The 20607-nt window shown below is 38.9% G+C and overlaps 1 protein-coding gene across 10 annotated transcripts in view; it reads left to right on the top strand.

The window, feature by feature from the left end:
• The window catches only part of tcf4 (transcription factor 4), a 617800-nt gene that overhangs the window by 224115 nt on the left and 373078 nt on the right, over positions 1-20607 (top strand). The window contains exon 1 of one of the 10 annotated variants that reach the window (XM_033033236.1): positions 20564-20582. The exons of the other annotated variants lie outside the window; for them this stretch is intronic. Within the exon in view, the coding sequence (XP_032889127.1) occupies positions 20579-20582 (4 nt within the window). The 5' untranslated portion in view covers positions 20564-20578. Of the gene's footprint in view, positions 1-20563; positions 20583-20607 lie in introns of those variants that run through there. 10 annotated transcript variants of the gene reach the window in all.

The following is a 20607-nucleotide window of genomic DNA, read 5'->3' on the forward strand; positions in this document are numbered from 1 at the left end:
TATTTTTGTCTTTTGTTTTTACCTTGTTTGGAATGTGTTTACCTTGTGTTGGGACAAAAGATGGAAATTAGCTACTGGCTACAATCTTGCATATTACATGCAAATGTTTATTAATATGCACTGTCCCTAATAAAAATCAATTCAATTCAATTCGATCATGACTATGGGTGCTTGTCTGTACGGAGTTTGTACGTTCTCCCCGTGACCTCGTGGATTTTCTCCGAGATCTTCGGTTTCCTCCCACACTCCAAAGACGTACATGTTTGTCATTTAATTGGCTTGGTATAAATGTATAAATAGTCCCTAGTGTGTGTTGGATAGTGCTAGTGTGTGGGGATCGCTGGTCAGTGCGGACTCGGTGGGCCAAAGGGCTGAACTTTCCGCACTGTGTCTCTAAACTAAACTAAACTACTTTGGCACCGTCAATGCATATGTTGTGCAATGCAATGCACTTTCTGAGATCGATCATTATCTCCTTGAACTTGCTCACATGGAGAGAAAGGTTGTTGTCTTGTTGCCATGTCACGAGTTTCTCAATCTCCTTCCCATATTCCGTCTCATTATTATTTTATATTCACATCGGTGGTGTTGCCCGTACATTTGTAGATTGAATTTGATTTGTACTTGGCTGGGTGTAAAAGAGGGGAGGAAGGAACTAAATCAAACTTATCTTTTGCAATACCTGAAGTACACATGTATGAGTTGATTGAATAGCACGTAAAAAAAAGTTTTTTAATTGTATATAGGTAATGTGGGCCAAAGGGCCCATTTTTGTGCTGTACTGCTTTATTTCCTAAGTTCCTGTTGTCAATGCCTATTTCTAAAGCTTAAGAATTCAAAGAGAACTGTAGTCCTTCTCAATCCTGCACATTGGTCTGGAGCTGATATCTAAAAAAGCAATGTGCTAGAGGAACTCTGCAGCTCAGTGGAGGACAGATAATCAATATGCAGAAGATGTTTCTGATTTGGACACTTCTTCAGATTGATGGAGATGGGGTTATAGATCCAAATATATAGGAAGGAACTGCAGATGCTGGGTTAAACCGAAGATAGACACAAAGTGCTGGAGTATCTCAGTTGGACAGGCAGCATGTCTGGAGAGAAGGAATGGGTGACGTTTCGGGTCAAGACCCTTATTCAGACTTGTGTCTGAAGAAGGGCCTCGACATGAAATATCACCCACTTCTTCTACCCAGAGATGCTGCCTGTCCCGCTGAGTTGTTCCAGCATTTTGTGTCTATCTTCGATATAGATCCAAAGGTCTACATTGGGTTTTTGTGGGTCAGAAATCCTTTGAAGTTGGTGATGATCTGCTTTAAAAAAATCTCTCTTCCACGCCCCCCCCCCCCCCCCTCCTCTCGTGAATTAACCCTTTACGACTTTATCTCTTGTTCTCACTTGAGAAACTGTTCAGATATGGGAACTTTACAACTGAAGCTTAATTTGGGAGAGTGCAAAACATGAATGTCTTCGCTAATCAATATATTGATCCGCTGCATACATCAGGCAATCTTTTTCACCAGATATTGATATTTTTGTCATTTCATTCATTCCCTGCAGTTTTGCTAATTGCAGTTGTACTGCCATTCATTTAGAATGTCATAATTGAGTCAGATAACATGAAAACGAGCCATTAAGCCGACTATGTCCACAATGATCTGTGGGTACCCATCAATATTAATCACATCTTTCAGCATTTGGCCCCTACGCGCCTTGATTTTTCAAGCACTTTCTGAGACACTTCACATTGTCAGTGACTCTCCTTGCACCGCTGACAGTGCTTTCCAGGTATTTGCCACTCTCTGAAAATATGCCCCTCTAACCTACCCAAAATTAACATTTTATTCACTTTTGATAAGAGAAAAGATGATCTTATCTAAATCCTCAACATATCCCCCCTTAACATCCTCTTTTGCAGGCAATACAGACGTAGCTGCTTTAGCCTTTGCTCTAAAACAAAATGCTCCATTCCAGGGAATATCCTGGTGAATATACAATCCGATAGAACTTTATTTATCCCAGGAGGGAAATTGATATGCCAACAGTCATAAAAACATATGAAACATGAAATTAAAGTGATGAGTGGAAGGTTTAGTTTTAGTTTAGTTTATTATTGTCATGTGTACCAAGGTACTGGGAAAAGCTTTTTTTGTTGTGTGCTATCCAGTCAGAAAAAAGACTACATGATTACAATCCACAGTGTACAGATACAAGATGAAGGGAATAACCTTTGGTGCAAGATAAAGTCCAGTAAAGTCAAATTTAAGATAATCCAATGGGTAGATGGTAGATCAGGACTGCTCTCTAGTTAGTGATACGATGGCTCAGTTGCCTGATAACAGCTGGGAAGAAACTATCCTTGAATCTGGAGGTATGCATTTTCACACTTTTGTTCTTCTTGCCTGAGGGGAGAAGAGGGAGTGATCTGGGTGAGATTCATCCAAGATTATCCAGGTAGCCTTGTCAAGGCAGCGTGGGGCAAATAGACAGATTATCAAGTGGAAGGAAGTCAACATGATCTAAAAAGGCTGTAGTGCAAATAAATCTGCGATAAAGAGTGCAGATAAACTATTGGACAGGTAGATTAGGTCAGAGGTCGTGGAAATGGAGTGAGGCAATGGGTAACAGTTAATTGGTGAGAGATTAGGTGAGCAATTGGCACAAGGCGATCTGAAATAAGAAAAAAAAAGTACTTCATGATCAAAATTATTGTGGATAAAAGCTGAAGGTTAAATATGTTAAAATTTGAATAGTTCCAAATTATTTTATCGAACTCTTTATTCATTGGGTGGTACAGGGACACAACTAGTAGAGTTGCTGCCTCACATTGCCAGAGACTTAGGTTAATTTCTGGTTACTGTGTGCCTGGAACTTGCACATTCTCCTTGTGATGGGTTTCCTCAGTGTGCTCTGGTTTCGTCCCACATGATAAAATCATGCCAGTTGGTAAGTTAGTTGAGGGAAGTAAAAAGGAATTATTGTTGGATTAATGTAAAGGGGAGGTTGGTTGATATCTGGTGTGATCTCAGTGGATCAAATGGTCTGCTTGTGCTATATTTCTGACTCTATGTGCAGATAAGGAAGGTAGTATATTTGCAGATCAAAAGCTTCAGTGATTAAAATAACATTGCCCCATCTAACATAATTGGAAGAATTTAAGTGTTTATCTTGACTGCATTACTGTTACATTGTCTGAATGGGAAACACAGAACAGCACAAGAACAGGCCCATTGGCCCACTGTGACTGAGCCAAAATTAAAAATAAATAATTTGCAGTTACAAATAATTTGCTGCTATATTAAAGTTCTTAAAATGCGATTAAATAAATTTCAAATATATGATTTGATGCTTGCAAATTTACTCTATTGTTTATGCTTACGTGCATGAACTATGTGGGATAACTCTCTTCCCAGATTATTGGCCTCTTGGTGAATTTGTGGCTTGTTAATTGGTAGTTCTTCTAAGCTGATGCTTTATATCGAGTCCAACTAAAAAAACCTCCCAATGATCTAAAAGTTGAATACATATGGAAAAAACCCATCGTTTTTTAAGAAACATAAAATGAGAAAATATTTATGTAGTTAGAGGAATATAAGTTACTGTTAAGAAAGTGTGCAGTTAACCTTCCCCCGATTTATTTTCAGAATTCATGAAATAGTGTAAATCGTGGTCATTTATGTAATGAAAGCACTTTATGGTACTCAAGTGGTTAACTGTGGAGCCGCCTGTAAACAAGGTGATGGTGGGGGGTGGTAGGTAGGGTGGGGGTAGATAGTGAATTTGTGGAGAAGTTTATGCGAAAATGACTTTAGTTTACGTGGTTGCTGGAGGTTAAAGCCTGTAAATTCGTTTTCAGTAGTTTCGTTGTATATAAATAACTGCAGTGCTCTCTGTTTGAAGACACGGGCTTTTGTAGGTAAATCAAATCCTTGCTCTTGTTTTCTGAGAAACTCAATCGGGTGCCAGGAACTCCGCACTTTTGAATGCCTTCGAGGTTTCATGTGCCTTGCAATCCTTTGAAAATGCGGGGAATACTTTATTCAGAGTATTCAAAAAAATGCACCATAATTTGTTTGTTTATTTAAGAGTCCTGCAAATTTGAAATGTGTGCGGTTTTCCACAAAATACTGAGCAGTTTTATTTAAAAGAAGTGGTTTAAGCATGCCCATTTTTGGGGAGATTGAGGTTGAGAAATGATGCACTGTACAGTTTGTTTCATTTCCCCTTATACCAAGGGATTAAAATCAAGGTTTTGCTTGGTTTTATTTTATTGGCAAAAACATCGTATCAATGTTAGATGGCTTTATGATTATTAAACCTGCTGTAGCTGGCTAAATAATAAAACTTTAGGCAATACATTATGATTTGGGTTAGGGAAATTCCTTCAGTTTAGAACAATTTTAGGTGTAACATTTCAGGTCAACATAGCCAATTTGCAGCGTTAACTTGTAAGAGATATGATATCTTTGGAAGTAACCTGTTTTACAATCATAGGAGGGAGGGATTATATTTTTAATGGATTCATCTATTAATAACTTTGGTTTAACAAAATCAATGTTGAATATCCTGCATTTTAAGCAGTAATATTAGTGAGCTGTATAAAAAAGGGTCCAGCAATAGTATATTGTTGTGGCGATTCCTTGCACGGATTTTTTCTTTTTGGTATATTTCATCTTTTCCTTTTCTTTTAGTTGGGGAGCAGTAGATACTAGAAATGTTGATATTTCATTGCAATAGCAAATACATCTTTTGGTTCTCATTTGTTTTTTCCAAGATTTAATTATGACTTAATTCAAAGATCAATTCTTTTAGTATTTAGAATTATTTTAGTATTATGTTTCGTTGGACCATTCAACATTATTGTTCACACCAACATTTAATGGTTCACTTCACATGGGAACTAAAACTTGTTATTCATAATATGGGACTTTTACTCAAATTAAAAACACAGATTAAAGCTGCATTGTTCAATGGAGCTACCTTAAGGGAAGAGATATTGGGATATGCAGAAGAAATCAAGACAAAGTTGTGATCATTGCATGGACCACACTCATGATGGGTTTTATGCTCAATATTATGTTAAATAATTAAATGTCGTATATAAGTCTGAAAGCAAGACATGAAATTCAAGATGATTTAAGAAGGAACCATTTTCAAGCACGGGAGGGAGTTCGGGTAGTAAATTATGAGTAAAGAAATCCAGGGCCGAAACATGTATTAAAGTGTATTTTATAATAAACAGTGAATTAATTACTTTGTTTCAAGATCAATTTCTGTTTAATTGAGCTTTGTATTTAAAAATAAAAATGCTGAAATATTGTAATATAAAATACTGTTTAAGCTTCAAAATTATGCTGAAAATGAGCGTCCCAGTGTTCAATATAGATATTGAAAATAAACTTCTCGTTCTTCTTGCTGAATTTGTTTTCAAAATCAACAAATAGTGTTTTTTAAGCAGAGAGCAGTATGAAACGGTATATTAGAAAACAGGTGACTGAAATTATTAGGACTTTAGAAGAGATTAGATTACCAAATACATTGAAACCCCTAATAAATTGAAAGACAAAATAAAATATTTTTATTTCTGCTTATGCCCTAACTCAAAGTATATTACCCAAGTTTTAATCTTATATACAGATTGGATAATACGAAAGCTCTTTGTTCAATACTTGGCATTTCTAACCTAATAGATGCGTGAATTTTAAATATGTTTTTGTCACAAATAAACCTTAATAAATATTTTATGAATTAGATTTCCCTTGTTTGTAAATTCTTAGACTCCCATTTTCATTCAAAATGCATTTAGTTTGAATGGTTAAAATTGAATCTTACTGTGCTTTAACTACTAAGGATGAAGTTTCTACTTATTTGGATAGAAGAAGTTGTTTAATTTTGTAGTTTATAGGTGAAAACAGGATTTGAAAGCTGTGCTGCTTATGGTTCTTTTGTAGAGGATTTAAGGTTGAATATTTTGTTCAATTTGTGAAAGTTCAAGTTACTGAATGGAGTGCAATAGTACAATATTTAAAAAAAAGAAGACATCAATATACAAAATAAATGTCAAACTAATAGGAAGAAGTGGAACCACGGATGTTCAGCAAGTTCAGCCATGATCATATTGAATGGGCCGAAGGGACGCATGTCCTACTCCTGTCCCTATTGTCAATGTTTCTGATCTGCATCTGAAGATTCATTGCTTTTCTATTCTGGAACAAAAGAGCTAAAGTCAAAACTAGAGCAATGTTTGTACTTTGTCGGCAGGGAGCAATTGAACACCCTGTTCACGACAGGACTCTTGGTGTTTGAAGGTTATTTGATTGCTAGTTTGTGTCCTCTCGAGTTGAAGGGACATACGATTATGAAGACGTCAGATAAGAGACCAGGCAGGCGAAAAGGGAGAAGCACTCCAGATGAGGTCCTTTGGGATCGAGGGAGGGTCATTCATGTACGACCATGTGTATGTGCCTGACAGACTGTGAAATGGTGCGTTGTAGCACGGCTGTGGAGCACCTGGGCCCTTCAGTTGTGATTGATTGGTTTGGTCATGTGTAATGGTCCCATCTGCTCCATGTTGTTTTCTTTTACTTATAAACAGCATTCCCAGCGGCTGAAAGTATATGAGCTGCATTTTGTCATCTTCACTTATAGTCAAACATAGCTGTGTGGGTAAGATATATGAAGTCCAATTTAAGAATTACTATTTTGATTTTATTCCTTTCTTCTGCACTTTTCTTTTTGAGAATTGAAGTGTAAAGAGTTGTTAGTTTGTGTGTGTGTGTTTTGAATATTAGGGGAAAAAATTTCGGTGAGGTTTTTTTTTTCTAGAATCTGCATAATGACTCTTATGGCAGTGAGGAGTTTTTTGTAACTGAGCCAATACTTAATTAAAGCGCTGACATCATGGTGTTATAATTAAGCGTGGCATTAATTAAGCTAGAAAAACGAATAGTTTTTTTGGGGGAGAGCAATGGTATTGTGCAGACGTTTGTTTATGAAATGAAATAATGGAATTTTAAAATCTTACCTTTCCTTTCCCCAACACCGATACCATTTCAGAGCCACTAAACTGCATGAAATTCCACATCCCAATTGTTGAATTGAGATTGCTACCTAGAATTAGTACTAAAACGCTGATCGGATTTATGCATCCTCATAGCTAATTACGCATCAGAGAGCTTCGACAGCTGCATTCATCATCATAAAATGTAATAATTAATGACATTCCAACAAAGAAAAATATGTAAATGAGAGCTCATTAGCATTTTCATATTCAGCTTCGATAATGCTTTTGCTGACAAGGTTGTAATTAATGAAAATTCATGTTGTAGTCAGGAGATTGGAGCAGCTTCATTCCACTCACAGTTCGCAATTGCTAGAATTAGGAGGAGGAAAAAAAAAAGGGGTATTCTTGCCAATGCAGGGAGAGCAGCTACAGTACCAACTGCAAATTGGAAGTGAAGACTTCTCTTGATAGCAAGGCATCCAGTGTACCGCATTTCTTTAATAAAGTTTGGCTGAGTTTCGAGAAAGGCTTGGTCCAGATTTCCTTTGCAGATCTGCCAAACTCTAACTCTGTGCTCTTAGAGCACTTTTACGGAGCGAAAACTCTTTGAATAATGGCTTTTAAAAAAAAAGAAAACGTCTTTCAAATCTCGCTGATTGATAAGCAATGATTTCTACAGAATTCCACCTAACAAATGTACCATTTGGTCAGATGCATTCCCACTGCCATCATTTTTAATTTTGAAAAACATCCAAATTCATAGATGCTGTGGAGTAATAAACATCAAGCAGAAAAAAAAAACATAGAGGAGATTTTCTGTATACTGAACTTTATTAATAGTGATAAAAAAGTTGTGGTCACACCAGTTTGCTACAAGCTGAAGGTTTTATGGTATTATGTTCCATGTTGATATAAATTGATCCAAACACGATCCCAACTGTAACGAGCAACGCAAAATACACTAAATGAGTGCGTGAAGTTATGACTTTACTGCCTCTTCTTCCTACCAATCATATCAAAATATTCATTGCACTTGTTGCATGTCTGGATTTCATTTTACCATGGACTATATTCTAGTACAAGGGTTCTATATTTCATACATGGAATAAGAATTGTGATGTCATTTCTAAGCAAGGGCATGCAACAGATTTAAGTTTCAAGTGACATATTTAATCAACGGTGAAGCTTGGGTGATTCCATCAATTGTCGAGCCGTCTGTTACTGAATAAAGTTTTTCGTGTTGTAATGTTGCGTTTCAGTTTTTCTTAAGTATTTCATAACACATGACTCCATTGAGCTCTGTGACAAGTTTCCAGCATCAGCAGTTAACTATTAAACCTAAGGTGAATTGTATCCTGTCCAAGCAGCAATACAGCAAAGATTTTGTTAATGCATTAATGTATAATGGCAGTTTGTGTACACAGCTCTGCATTCCTTTTCGCAATCCAAGCACTATTATATTTATCCATAGTAATCTGCCACATTTCTCTCTTTTAAAGGTTTTTAACACATGTCAGCTGATTGAGGATTTTGTTAAACAAAGTTTGCACAACACATTACTTGTCAACATGTCAATTACAGTGTAGATCAATATCAATTATTTAACATGAATTTAGCTTGTGCAACACCAGTCAATGAAATTGTTGCTTTCAGTAACAATGTGAATTAGCAGCCATGATTAAACTAGTAATTTGTTTCCGACTTCTCCAATAATACAAGGCAGAAATTAAGCTGCTGCGTGTCTGAGTGCATGATGGAGCTCTGCTCCCATGCCTCTGGATACATGAATGTTATCTGATGGGATGGCCATCTACTTCTGAAGAAAATGTTGATCCAAAATGATTTATGATATATTGTTAGCAGACACTGTTGGGTAAAGATGAATGGCTTGCTATTTAACATTAAAGTTGATAATAAATTAGTTGCAAATGTAAGAAATCTGAAATAAAAGCCATAAATACTCAGAAATACTCAGCGGGTCTGGCAATACCTCTGTAAAGAGAAATCGCTAATATTTGGGGTCAAGGAGCCTTTATAAGAACTGGGAACATGCTAGTTGGAGCACCTGTTAGTCTCCATAGTGTGCCAATATTCATCTGATTTGTGTTGTACTTGTAATGGGCTTTCAAGCCATCGTAAAAAGAAAAAAAATGAACCAATGTTGGGAATCAGTTCTTTTCCATGTTTTGAAGGAGTTTTTAAATATTTAGTCAACTATGCTTTAGGTAGAAAACAATGAATGTTTCCCTCATCCTCTACCCCGTTCTTACCCTCCCATTCAAAGTAAAAGTAAAAAATAGACGTGTTATTTTGAATGACATTTTTTCATAAGTATGCATGGATGAATCTTGTCACTTCACATAATTATAGGTAGATGATGACTTTATTACATTTCAACATTTATTTTCGTTGATAGGAATTCAAAGGAGAGCACTCACAAAGTATTTAAAAATCTGAACCTGCTTTAGACAATTTTGATGAAAGATCTGACTTGAGATGGTAACTTTCCAGGATCTGTTAGAATGTGATTTCATTCCTGTCTTTGTCCCATTTCAGAAGGTAATAACTGTCCAATGTTTGGGCCGAAGATTGATAGCTCTGTAACTTGTACACAATACACATGTCCCTTTATTTTTTCCTCATGGAATGTGTCATGTAGTTTCTCTGTAGTTCCCAAAGTCATCATAAGTGGATATTCAATAGATTGTGAGGGTTGGTCACAATCTCGGACCTTTGTGGAGAACCTGCACACTTTAAATTAAAAGTGTGAATACACTTTGTGGCAGCAATAATTTAAAGACAGAACTAATATTGTTGTTCTTGCCAAATAGTTCATCCACATTAGAGATTATATAGTCTGGAAGGAGACCATTTGGCGCATTGTATCTTTGTATTTTGGATAAACAATTAGTCACTGTTTCCTATATTTTTCATTTAAAAAAGATATATGAAATTTCCCTTTGAAAGATACTGTTATATCTGTTACCATTATTGCAGTACATATTTTGACAATGATCATCTCATGCCTCCTCAGGTTCATTTGAAAACGTCTTTAAATGTCTTTACTCTGATTTAGATCCTGTGATTTGAAAAAGCAGAAACAAGGATTTGCAGATGCTGGTTTACACTAAAAGAACACAATAAGTTGGAGCAACTCAGTGGGTCTGGCAGCATCTCTGGAGAACATGGATAGGTGACGTGGCCTATCCAGGTTGTCCAGAGATGCTGCCTGACCTGCTGAGTTACTCCAGCACTTTGTGTCCTTATTTGAAAAATCATTTCCTTTCCTAAATGTGTTGAATCCCTTCATAATTTTCATATATTTCGACTCGGTCTTCTCTGCCCCCAGGTGAATAACCCCAGTTTCTCCACTCTCACTCTACATAACTGAAGTCCGTTATTCCCATTACCATGCCAGTAATGGGGCTGTCCCACTGTACGAGCTAATTCAAGAGTTCTCCCGAGTTTCCCCTGATTCGAACTCGGAGAATTACGGTAATAGCCGCTCGTAGATACTCGGGGATCTCCTGGACATTTTTCAACATGTAGAAAAATCTTCGAGTCTTCATGAGCTTACCGCGTTTCCCGAGTACCTGCCGTTAGCATTACGAGCCGCTAAGAGACGTCCCCAGCTCCGACGTACCCGCCACGTACATTCTACGTGCTTACCACGAGTTCGATTTTCTTTTTTAACTCGGGAGAGCTCTTGAATTACCTCGTACAGTGGGACAGGCCCTTAAATCTCCACTGCACCTTCTCCAACATCTTGACATATTTTCAGAATGTGGTATGCAAAACTGAAGTCTTGCTGTGATCTATCTGGGGCATATGACAATAAAAATAACTCTTAATTTGACTCTTGATTGAATCAGTGATTTTCTTATAACATCTCTCATACACTTTCTTTAAAAAAGGATCTCCTGGTTCTGACTCCTTTGGATTTTTGTGCCTTGAGCAACCATCTCATGTAGCTCCACAAAACTGAAGAAGGGTCTCGACCCGACACGTCACCTATTCCTTTTCTCCAGAGATGCTGCCTGACCTGCTGAGTTACTCCAGGTTTTTGTGTCTGTCCGCAAAAATAATAATTTCCATTTATTCTTCATTCTGTAATGCATTTCTTAACATTTCCTTAAAGGATCACAAGCATCAGATTATATTTTTAAATTAGAAATTGTTTTTGCAGTTCATAGAAAGTAAACAGGGAAATTGAATTTAACAGTAATGAGCAAGCAGTATGATGCCACTTTGTTACTGAATGCTCTATCAATCAGCATATTATAGCTATTAATTACCACCCATGACCTCGGATTATTTTCAACTATTCCCATTGAAAAGTGATATGTTTCATTGTTCATGCACTCTTTCACTGTAATTGATTTATTATGTATTTCAGCTCATAGATATTTGCATTCTCTGGTTATACGACCTACATTTTGCCAGTCTGGGATTCCTCAGATTCCTGCAGTTTGGCTCATCATTCTTTTCCCTAACTTTTCACCCTGACAGTGCAAACAGGCAGTCATCCAATTGGAACAAGATGCTGGAATGGTTATCATTTAAAGGAACATTTGAGGCAATTCTCAGCCTTAGCTGTACAGACTAATCTGTTTTAATACTGCTGCACATTGACAAATATTTTGTCATCTCCTCACAACAGGGCAGAGCTACATTTGGCCAGAGTCCTTATATTTCTCCCCCTCACCCCCCCCCCCCCACCTAATATTACAGTTCTTATCTAAAAACTATAATATTATTGCAAATTCCTCGAATCAAAATTCATGCTTTGTTATTGGTTTCCATTGCTTATTTCTGCTTTGTGACTTTAGTGATAGTTATTGTTTTGAAGATACGTTTAACAGTAAAAGCCCTCAAATCTTTTTGTATGTTGTTTCATTCCACTGGTTGGTTTTAAGAGATAACAGGGTCCATCCGTATCTGCAATGAGCTGCCAGAGGAAGCTGCAGAAGCAGAACCTTCTAGACTTTTGGACAGATATATGGATAGGAAGGGTTTAGGGCCCCAAATAAGACAGACCCAAAATGTCAACTTGGTTGTCATGGACAAGGTGGGACAAATGGACTTGTTTCCATGCTGCACAGGTCTGACTCTATATAGTCCCTACCATCGGACTACTTGCAGCAACAGAAAATGTTCTTATATGCACATAGCTTTTGCATTCTCATAACAAATTTTGTACTGTACATCCTGCATGAAGTCTTCAAAAAGGAGAAGGGGGCCAATATTATTTTCCATGAGAAGGCATGAAAATATTTTTTATATAGTGGGATTTAGGAGGCTATTAGAAAGGGACATGAAAGTGCAGGGAATAGAGGGATATGGATCATGTGCAGGCAGATGAGATCAGTTCAACTAAGCATCTTGTTCTGCACCAACATTGTGGTGTTCCTGCGATGCACTGTTTTATGTTCTATGGATACCAATTTTCATTGGGAGATATGACGGGAATGTTTGGTGCTGACTAGATTAGGAATATTTTTTATGATAACAAGTGCTGAAACAAAGTCTTGTGTGGGAAAGGGGATGCATTCATGTTGGTGTAGAATCAATTCTCCCCTCCTGCGCAAGAAGTACTTTGAGGAGAAATGTTTCAGTCTTAAAACCAACTCAAGACCATCTGCACTAGCTGACGTGAAAGCAGCAAATGTAAGAATCAATTCCTTTCCTTTGCTGTGGTTATGTTGGTTGTGTCTGATTGTGAGGTAGAACCTCCATATGACAATAAACCCAACTGGTCTTGAATTACAGGTAGACACAAAATGCTGGAGTAACTCAGCAGGACAGGCAGCATCTCTGGAGAGAAGGAATGGGTGACGTTTCGGGTCGAAACCCTTCTTCAGACTAATGTCAGGGGAGTGGGCGGGCCAAAGATAGAATGTAGTCGGAGACAGTAAGACTGGTGGGAGAACTGAGGTGGGAGGGGATGGAGTGAGACAGAAAGTTAGGGCTACTTGAAGTTAGAGAAGTCAATGTTCATACAGCTGGGGTGTAAACTACCCAAGCGAAATATGAGGTGCTGTTCCTCTAATTTGCATTGGGCCTAACTCTGACAATGGAGACCCAGGACAGAAATGTCAGATTGGGAATGGGAGGGGGAGTTAAAGTGCTGAGCAACTGGGAGATCAGGTCGGTTAAGGCTGACTGAGCGGAGGTGTTCAGCGAAACGATCGCCGAGCCTGCGCTTGGTCTCGCTGATATACAGGAGATAACACCAGGAACAGCGGGTACAGTAGATGAGGTTGGAGGAGGTGAAAGTGAAACTCTGCCTCACCTGAAAAGACTGTCGGGGTCCTTGGATGGAATCGAGGGGGGAGGTAAAAGGACAGGTGTTGCATCTACTGCGGTTGCAGGGGAAAGTACCTGGGGAGGGAGTGGTTTGGGTGGGAAGGGGCAAGTTGACCAGGGAGTTGCGGAGGGAACGGTCTCTGCAGAAAGGGATGGAGATGGGGAGATGTAGCTAGTAGTGGGATCCCGTTGGAGGTGGCGAAAATGTTGGAGGATTCAAGGCCGGGTATGTGACGGCTGATGGGAGTGGAAGGTGAGGACCAGGGGTCTCTGACCTTGTTACGAATGGGGGGAGGGGGAGCAAGAGCGGAGCTGCAGGATATGGAGGACACCCTGGTGAGAGCCTCATCTATAATGGAAGAGGGGAACCCCCGTACCCAAAAGAATGAGGACATTTCCGATGACCTTGTATGGAAAACCTCATCCTGGGCGCAGATGCGGCGTGGACGGAAGAATTGGGAGTAGAGCATGGGGTCTTTACAGGAAGCAGGTTGGGAAGAAGTGTAGTCTAGATAGACAGGAAGCAGGGTCTTGAATTACTGTGGGTTGATTACTAGATATGGAATGTCCTAATAAATATTTCTCAAAGGTAAGTTTGATGAGAGTATTCTGAATTTTCATGGTCTTGTATTTTGAGCTGTGGTGAACATTTTTTTGCAATTGTTAGTCATTTTTCTTTAAACCTAGCAAAGGGCCAAAGAGAGATCCCTAAAATTCAAAAGAAACATTGTTTTACCTAGATAAAATCAATTGCAGTATTCATTTTGGGAGTACAGTGAGGTACCAGGCAAAACAAGGAGCCTTTGGTGAACATGTCAAGTAATCTTGGCTTTGCACCAAAGGAGATGGGCAAGGTGTTAAATTCATATTTTGCATCGGCATTCACCAAGTAGAAAGACATTGTATTAGAGATTTTGGAAACTGAAGTTGTTTGTTCAGTGCACCACATCCATGTGCACGTTGGCGCCCATCTATAGTAATCTCATCTTCCAGCACTTGGCCCATAGCTGCTTTTTCGTAGGAAATTCAAGTGTGCATTTAGACTTTATAAATATTGTCAATGACCATGCTTCTGCCACTTTCTCAGGTGTCTATAGCGAGAGAGTATTGGTTTAAGGTGAGGAGTAAGAGGTCTAGAAGGGAATCTAAAGATTTATTTTACCTGGAATGTGGTTGCTTGAGCATGGCATGGTGGGTCCAAGGGCTTGTTCTTATGATCTATGTGTCTTTAGACTTTTAGAGATACAGCGTGGAAACAGGCCCTTCGGTCCACTGAGTCCGTGCTGACCAGCGATCACCCCGCACACTAGCACTATCCAACACACTAGGGACAAGTTCCAGAAGCCAATTAACCTACAAACCTGTACATCTTTGGAATGTGGTTGGAAACCGGAGCACCCAGAGAAAACCCACGCGGTCACAGGGAGAACGTACAAACTAGGAATGATAGCTTGCACAGAATCCTGTAAGCCTGGATACAACAAAGATTATTGCTATGTGAAATAGTTTGAGTCTAAGTATAGAATAGATTGTACTGGGTGCCTGACTATATTGGTCATCTCTCAATCAATATCTTAAACAGGAAATGTGGTCGGTTGTTTGGAATACTTGCTCTGCAGACGGACTTTCTAAGAATATTAATTCTACGTTTTGGGGGTTTTAAAACAAAGGAAACTGAAGAAAGGTAATTGAAGTTTCAACAGTTAGTTGTGGTGATGTACCTGAAATCTTTAATCTTGTATGCTTCTCAACCCTTGATGTTTAATCCATTCATTCACTGTTGCAATGAGTATCACTTCACAACACAAATTTGTGGTGTGCCAGTCTATTATGTGTTGTAACTTATTTTCAGATGCTGCAGAAAATGTTGGCAATATGCAAAATCACCCAATCAGTTTTATTCAACTATCTAAATATAACCACATACCAATTACAGCACGGAAACAGGCCATCTCGGCCCTTCTAGTCCGTGCCGAACACTTATTCTCCCCTAGTCCCATCTACCTGCACTCAGACCATAACCCTCCATTCCTTTCCCGTCCATATACCTATCTAATTTGTTTTTAAATGATAAAATCGAACCTGCCTCCACCACTTCCACTGGAAGCTCATTCCACACAGTTACCACTCTCAGAGTAAAGAAGTTCCCCCTCATGTTACCCCTAAACTTCTGTCCCTTAATTCTCAAATCATGTCCTCTTGTTTGAAACTTCCCTACTCTCAATAGAAAAAGCTTATCCACGTCAACTCTGTCTATCCCTTGCATCATTTTAAAGACCTCTATCAAGTCCCCCCTTAACCTTCTGCGCTCCAAAGAATAAAGACCTAACTTGTTCAACCTTTCTCTGTAACTTAGTTGCTGAAACCCAGGCAACATTCTAGTCAATCTCCTCTGTACTCTCTCTATTTTGTTGATATCTTTCCTATAATTTGGCGACCAAAATTGTACACCGTACTCCAGAATTGGCCTCACCAATGCCTTGTACAATTGTGACATTACATCCCAACTTCTGTACTCAATGCTCTGATTTATAAAGGCCAGCACACCAAAAGCTTTCTTTACCACCCTATCTACATGAGATTCCACCTTCAGGGAACTATGCACAGTTATTCCTAGATCCCTCTGTTCAACTGCATTCCTCAATTCGCTACCATTTACCATGTACGTCCTATTTTGATTTGTCCTGCCAAGATGTAGCACCTCACACTTATCAGCATTAAACTCCATCTGCCATCTTTCAGCCCACTCTTCCAAACGGCCTAAATCAGGCTGATATCCAGGCTGATACTCCAGTCTAGTAGAGAGAGTGTTAGCATCGTAGAGAGATACAGCATGGAAGAGACCACTTTCACACACTGTCCACAGTAATCCTACATTAATCCCATTTTTTATTCCCCTTACTTTATCAGCAAGTCCTCCCCTTCCCCTCAGGCTCTCCCTGGGGAAGTTTGCAGTGACCAATTAGCCAACATACCCACATCTTTTGGGATGTGAGGAAAATAAACACTTGGAGGAAATACGTGCGGTCAGGACGAGCATGCAAACTCTGTACATATAGCATTTGGATCGAACTTGAGCCCGTGACGATGTGAGACAGAGCTCCACCAGCTGCACCACTGTGTCACTCCATGTGACAAAGGCACCTATTATAACATAGCCTGTGCTTCCAGCCGATAGTACTGATGATAGTAAAGATTGCGTGGGATATGCTTACCTTCATCGGTTGAGGTATTGAGTATAAGAGTATAAGATGTTATGTTACAGCTTTAAATCTTTGTTTAGGCTACATTTGGTTTATTGTGTGCCATTCTGGTCACCCCATTGCAAAAAGTAAGTGGAGACTTTGAAGAGGATGCCAAATAGGTTTACCAGAATTAAACATGGATTGGAAGGTATTAGGAATAAGGAGAGGTTAGACAAACCAAGATTGTTTTCTCTGGTTTTCTAAGGTTCAGGGGAGACATTGATAGAAGTTTAGAGGCATAGGTAGGGAAGACGGTCATAACCTTTTCCCCAGGTTGGAAATGTCAAATACTAGAAGGCATAGCTTTAAAGTGAGAGGGGAAAACTTTAATGATGATGTGGGGCAGGCACATTTTCTAATGCTTGGATTGGGTTTCACAAGCTTTGATTTTTAGTGCTCATTTCGCACAATACTTGGGCGTGTTTTGCAAAATAGAAACAGTTAAAACAACAATTGAGTATTGAAAATGTACAAATTCTGGGTTCCCAATGGTGGACAAAGTACTGTGTTGATGCCACGTATTTTCACATAGAGATTGGAAGGAATTAAGTTAAATTAAGATCATCCTTAAAAAAAACCTCTACACATTATTTTATCTAAATTATAATTGTCTATTATCTATTATCTAAATTGGACAACAAGGAAATGGCAGAAGAGTTGAATAGGTACTTCAGATCTGTCTTCACTAAGGAAGACACAAACAATCTCCCAGATGTACTGGAGGACAGAGGATCTAAGGGGGTAGAGGAACTGAAAGAAAATTTCATTAGGCGAGAAATAGTATTGGGTAGGCTAATGGGACTGAAGGATGATAAATCCCCTGGACCTGATAGTCTGCATCCCAGGGTCCTCAGGGAGGTGGCTCTAGAAATAGTGGACGCATTGGTGATCATTTTCCAAGGTTCAATAGATTCAGGATCAGTTCCTGCAGATTGGAGGATAGCTAACGTTATCCCACTTTTCAAGAAAGGAGAGAGAAAACGGGGAATTACAGACCAGTTAGGCTGACTTCAGTGGTCGGAAAGTTGCGGGAGTCAAATATTGAAGAGGTAATAATGGGGCATTTGGATAGCAGTAAAAGGATTAGTCCAAGTCAACATGGATTTATGAAAGGGAAATCATGCTTGACTAATCTTCTGGAATTTTTTGAGGATGTGACAAGTAAAATGGATGAAGGGGTGCCAGTGGATGTAGTGTATCTAGACTTTCAGAAAGCCTTTGATAAGGTCCCGCATGGGAGAGTGGTGACTAAAATTAGAGCACATGGTAGGGTGTTGACATGAATAGAAAATTGGTTGGCAGACAGGAAGCAAAGAGTAGGAGTGAACAGGTCCTTTTCAGAATGGCAGGCAGTGGCGAGTGGAGTGCCGCAAGGCTCGGTGTTGGGGCCACAACAGTTACCATATATATTAATGATTTGGAAGAGGGAATTAGGAGCAATACTAGCAAGTTTGCGTGTGACACAAAGCTGGGTGGCAGTGTGAACTGTGAAGAGGATGTTAGGAGGTTGCAGGCTGACCTGGATAGGTTGAGTGCGTGGCAGATGCAGTATAATATAGATAAATGTGAGGTTATCCACTTTGGATCAAAAACAAGGGGGCAGATTATTATCTCAATGGGGTTAGGTTAGGTAAGGGGGAGGTGCAGCGAGAGATTGTGTACAGTTTTGGTCTCCTAATTTGAGGAAGGACATCCTTGTGATTGAGGCAGTGCAGCGTAGATTCACGAGATTGATCCCTGGTATGGCGGGACTGTCATATGAGGAAAGATTGAAAAGACTAGGCTTGTATTCACTGGAGTTTAGAAGGATGAGGGGGAATTTTATAGAAACATATAAAATTATAAAAGGACTGGACAAGCTAGATGCAGGAAAAATGTACCCAATGTTGGGTGAGTCCAGAACCAGGGGCCACAGTCTTAGAATAAATGGGAGGCCATTTAAGACTGAGGTGAGAAAAAAACCCAGACAGTTGTGAATTTATGGAATTCCCTGCCACAGAGGGCAGTGGAGGCCAAGTCACTGGATTTATTTAAGAGAGAGTTAGATAGAGCTCTAAGGGCTAGTGGATTCAAGGGATATGGGGAGAAGGCAGGCATGGGTTATTGATAGGGGACGATCAGCCATGATCACAATGAATGGCGGTGCTGGCTCGAAGGGCCGAATGGCCTCCTCCTGCACCTATTTTCTATGTTTCTATATTTTTGTTCAGCTGGGTTACATTACAAATTCATGTTAATTCCTGGGATGGCGGGACTGTCATATGTTGATAGATTGGAGCGGGGTATAAGAATATGGGGTAAGCCATTTAGAATGGAGAAAAAAAGTTTTCACACAGAGTTGTGAGTGTGTGGAATTCTCTGCCTCAGAGGGCGGTGGAGGCCGGTTCTCTGGATGCTTTCAAGAGGGAGTTAGATACAGCTCTTAAGGATAGAGGAGTTAAGGGATATGGAGAGAAGTCAGGAACGGGGTACTGATTGTGGATGATCAGCCATGATCACATTGAATGGCGGTGCTGGCTCAAATGGCCAAATGGTTGGGTACATGGATTGGAAACGTTTAGAGGGAAATGTGCCATGCATGGGCAAATGGGACTAGCTTAGATCTTGGTCGGCATGGATGAGTTGGGCTGAAGGGCCTGTATCCGTGCTGTATGACTGTATGACTCTTAAGGTTGGTGGACTCATTTTAGTGCAGTGTGAAAATCCAGTGAGCTACACTTAAAACATATTTGTCACAGTAGTATCTTCAATCTAATTGAATCTAATTCACTTCAAATCCCTACCGACAATGCAACTTGCCACACTAAGTAAAATATTGAATACATGGTGTAATAACAACATTGTTAAATTGCTATGGTGCTATTAAAACATCTTAAACAGAGATTCTATATCAATCACATTATAATTACAGGGTACAACTTAAATTTTAATTAAAAGTTCTAACTAATGCATTCAGATTTGCATTCGGATACTGGTGATAAATTCTTAACTTAAGTAGATTTTCTGTTTTATAGTATTACTCTTTTTTGCTAAAATAACTGTTGCACAGCTCCGATTCTAAAGCATTTTTCCTCGCCTGATGTATCTCTGGTCTTCCCTATAATTAATGTAATCTTGCAAATTCGTAAATATTTGAACAGGTCAGAGATGAAATTTGCATATACGAGAAGTGTAGCTTTATCTTTCAGATACTTAATTTGAAAGGAATAATGTTTTAATTAGGTTTTTCAGAACTAGTAATGAGGTAAAGTTGCCTTTTCTATTGTAATAGAAGGTTAAATTATGATGATATTTAGTAAGTAACTACATTAGATTTTTGAATGTTTTAGATTTAAAATTGGCCACTTTCAAAAGAAACAATGTAGCCTGCAGAAGGGTCCCGGTCTATCCTTTAGGTCACCTATCCTTTTTCTCAAGAGATGCTGCCTGGCCTACTGAGTCATTCTAGCACTTTGTGTCTATCTTTAGTATAGTTAAGCCATTTGTTTTCTGGCTTGGCAATGATAATACAGTAACTGCTAATGTATTGGTCTACTTATATGTTAGTGTGCATATACTATTAAAATTAAAATAACAAACTAAAAAATAGTTATGATATATTTTGACAAGCCATCGGATCAGTACTGTTAATTTTAACTTTGTACTATTTTTGTCGTACTCCTGAACTTTAGCTGGTGCATGTCTTTTTGGTTTTCTTAGGCGAAGAAGGCAACTAGAGGCCAGTCTATCAATCTGCCCTTAAGTCAGATGTGAACAGACCAATCTATTGGTAATGGCATAAATGAAACAGAAGTTGAAAGACAAAAGCTATATTCTAAAACTAATGGAAAGTAAAAGTTTGTTTGAGCTACTTTACCAAGGCCACCATTTTCAATACAGTTTAAGAAAGAAAAAGTTTCTGCCTCTGCAATACTGTAACATGATGCTTCCTTGTCTGTCAACATGTTTTCCATAGTTGTGACATGACAGGAATCATATCAAGATTTTTTAAAACCAATTCTAGATATTTGCATGTGGTCATAATATGGGTGAGTTGACATTTTAAATAGTTTT

Source organism: Amblyraja radiata, chromosome 1, assembly GCF_010909765.2.
Source record: "Amblyraja radiata isolate CabotCenter1 chromosome 1, sAmbRad1.1.pri, whole genome shotgun sequence".
Taxonomy (NCBI): Eukaryota; Metazoa; Chordata; class Chondrichthyes; order Rajiformes; family Rajidae; genus Amblyraja; species Amblyraja radiata.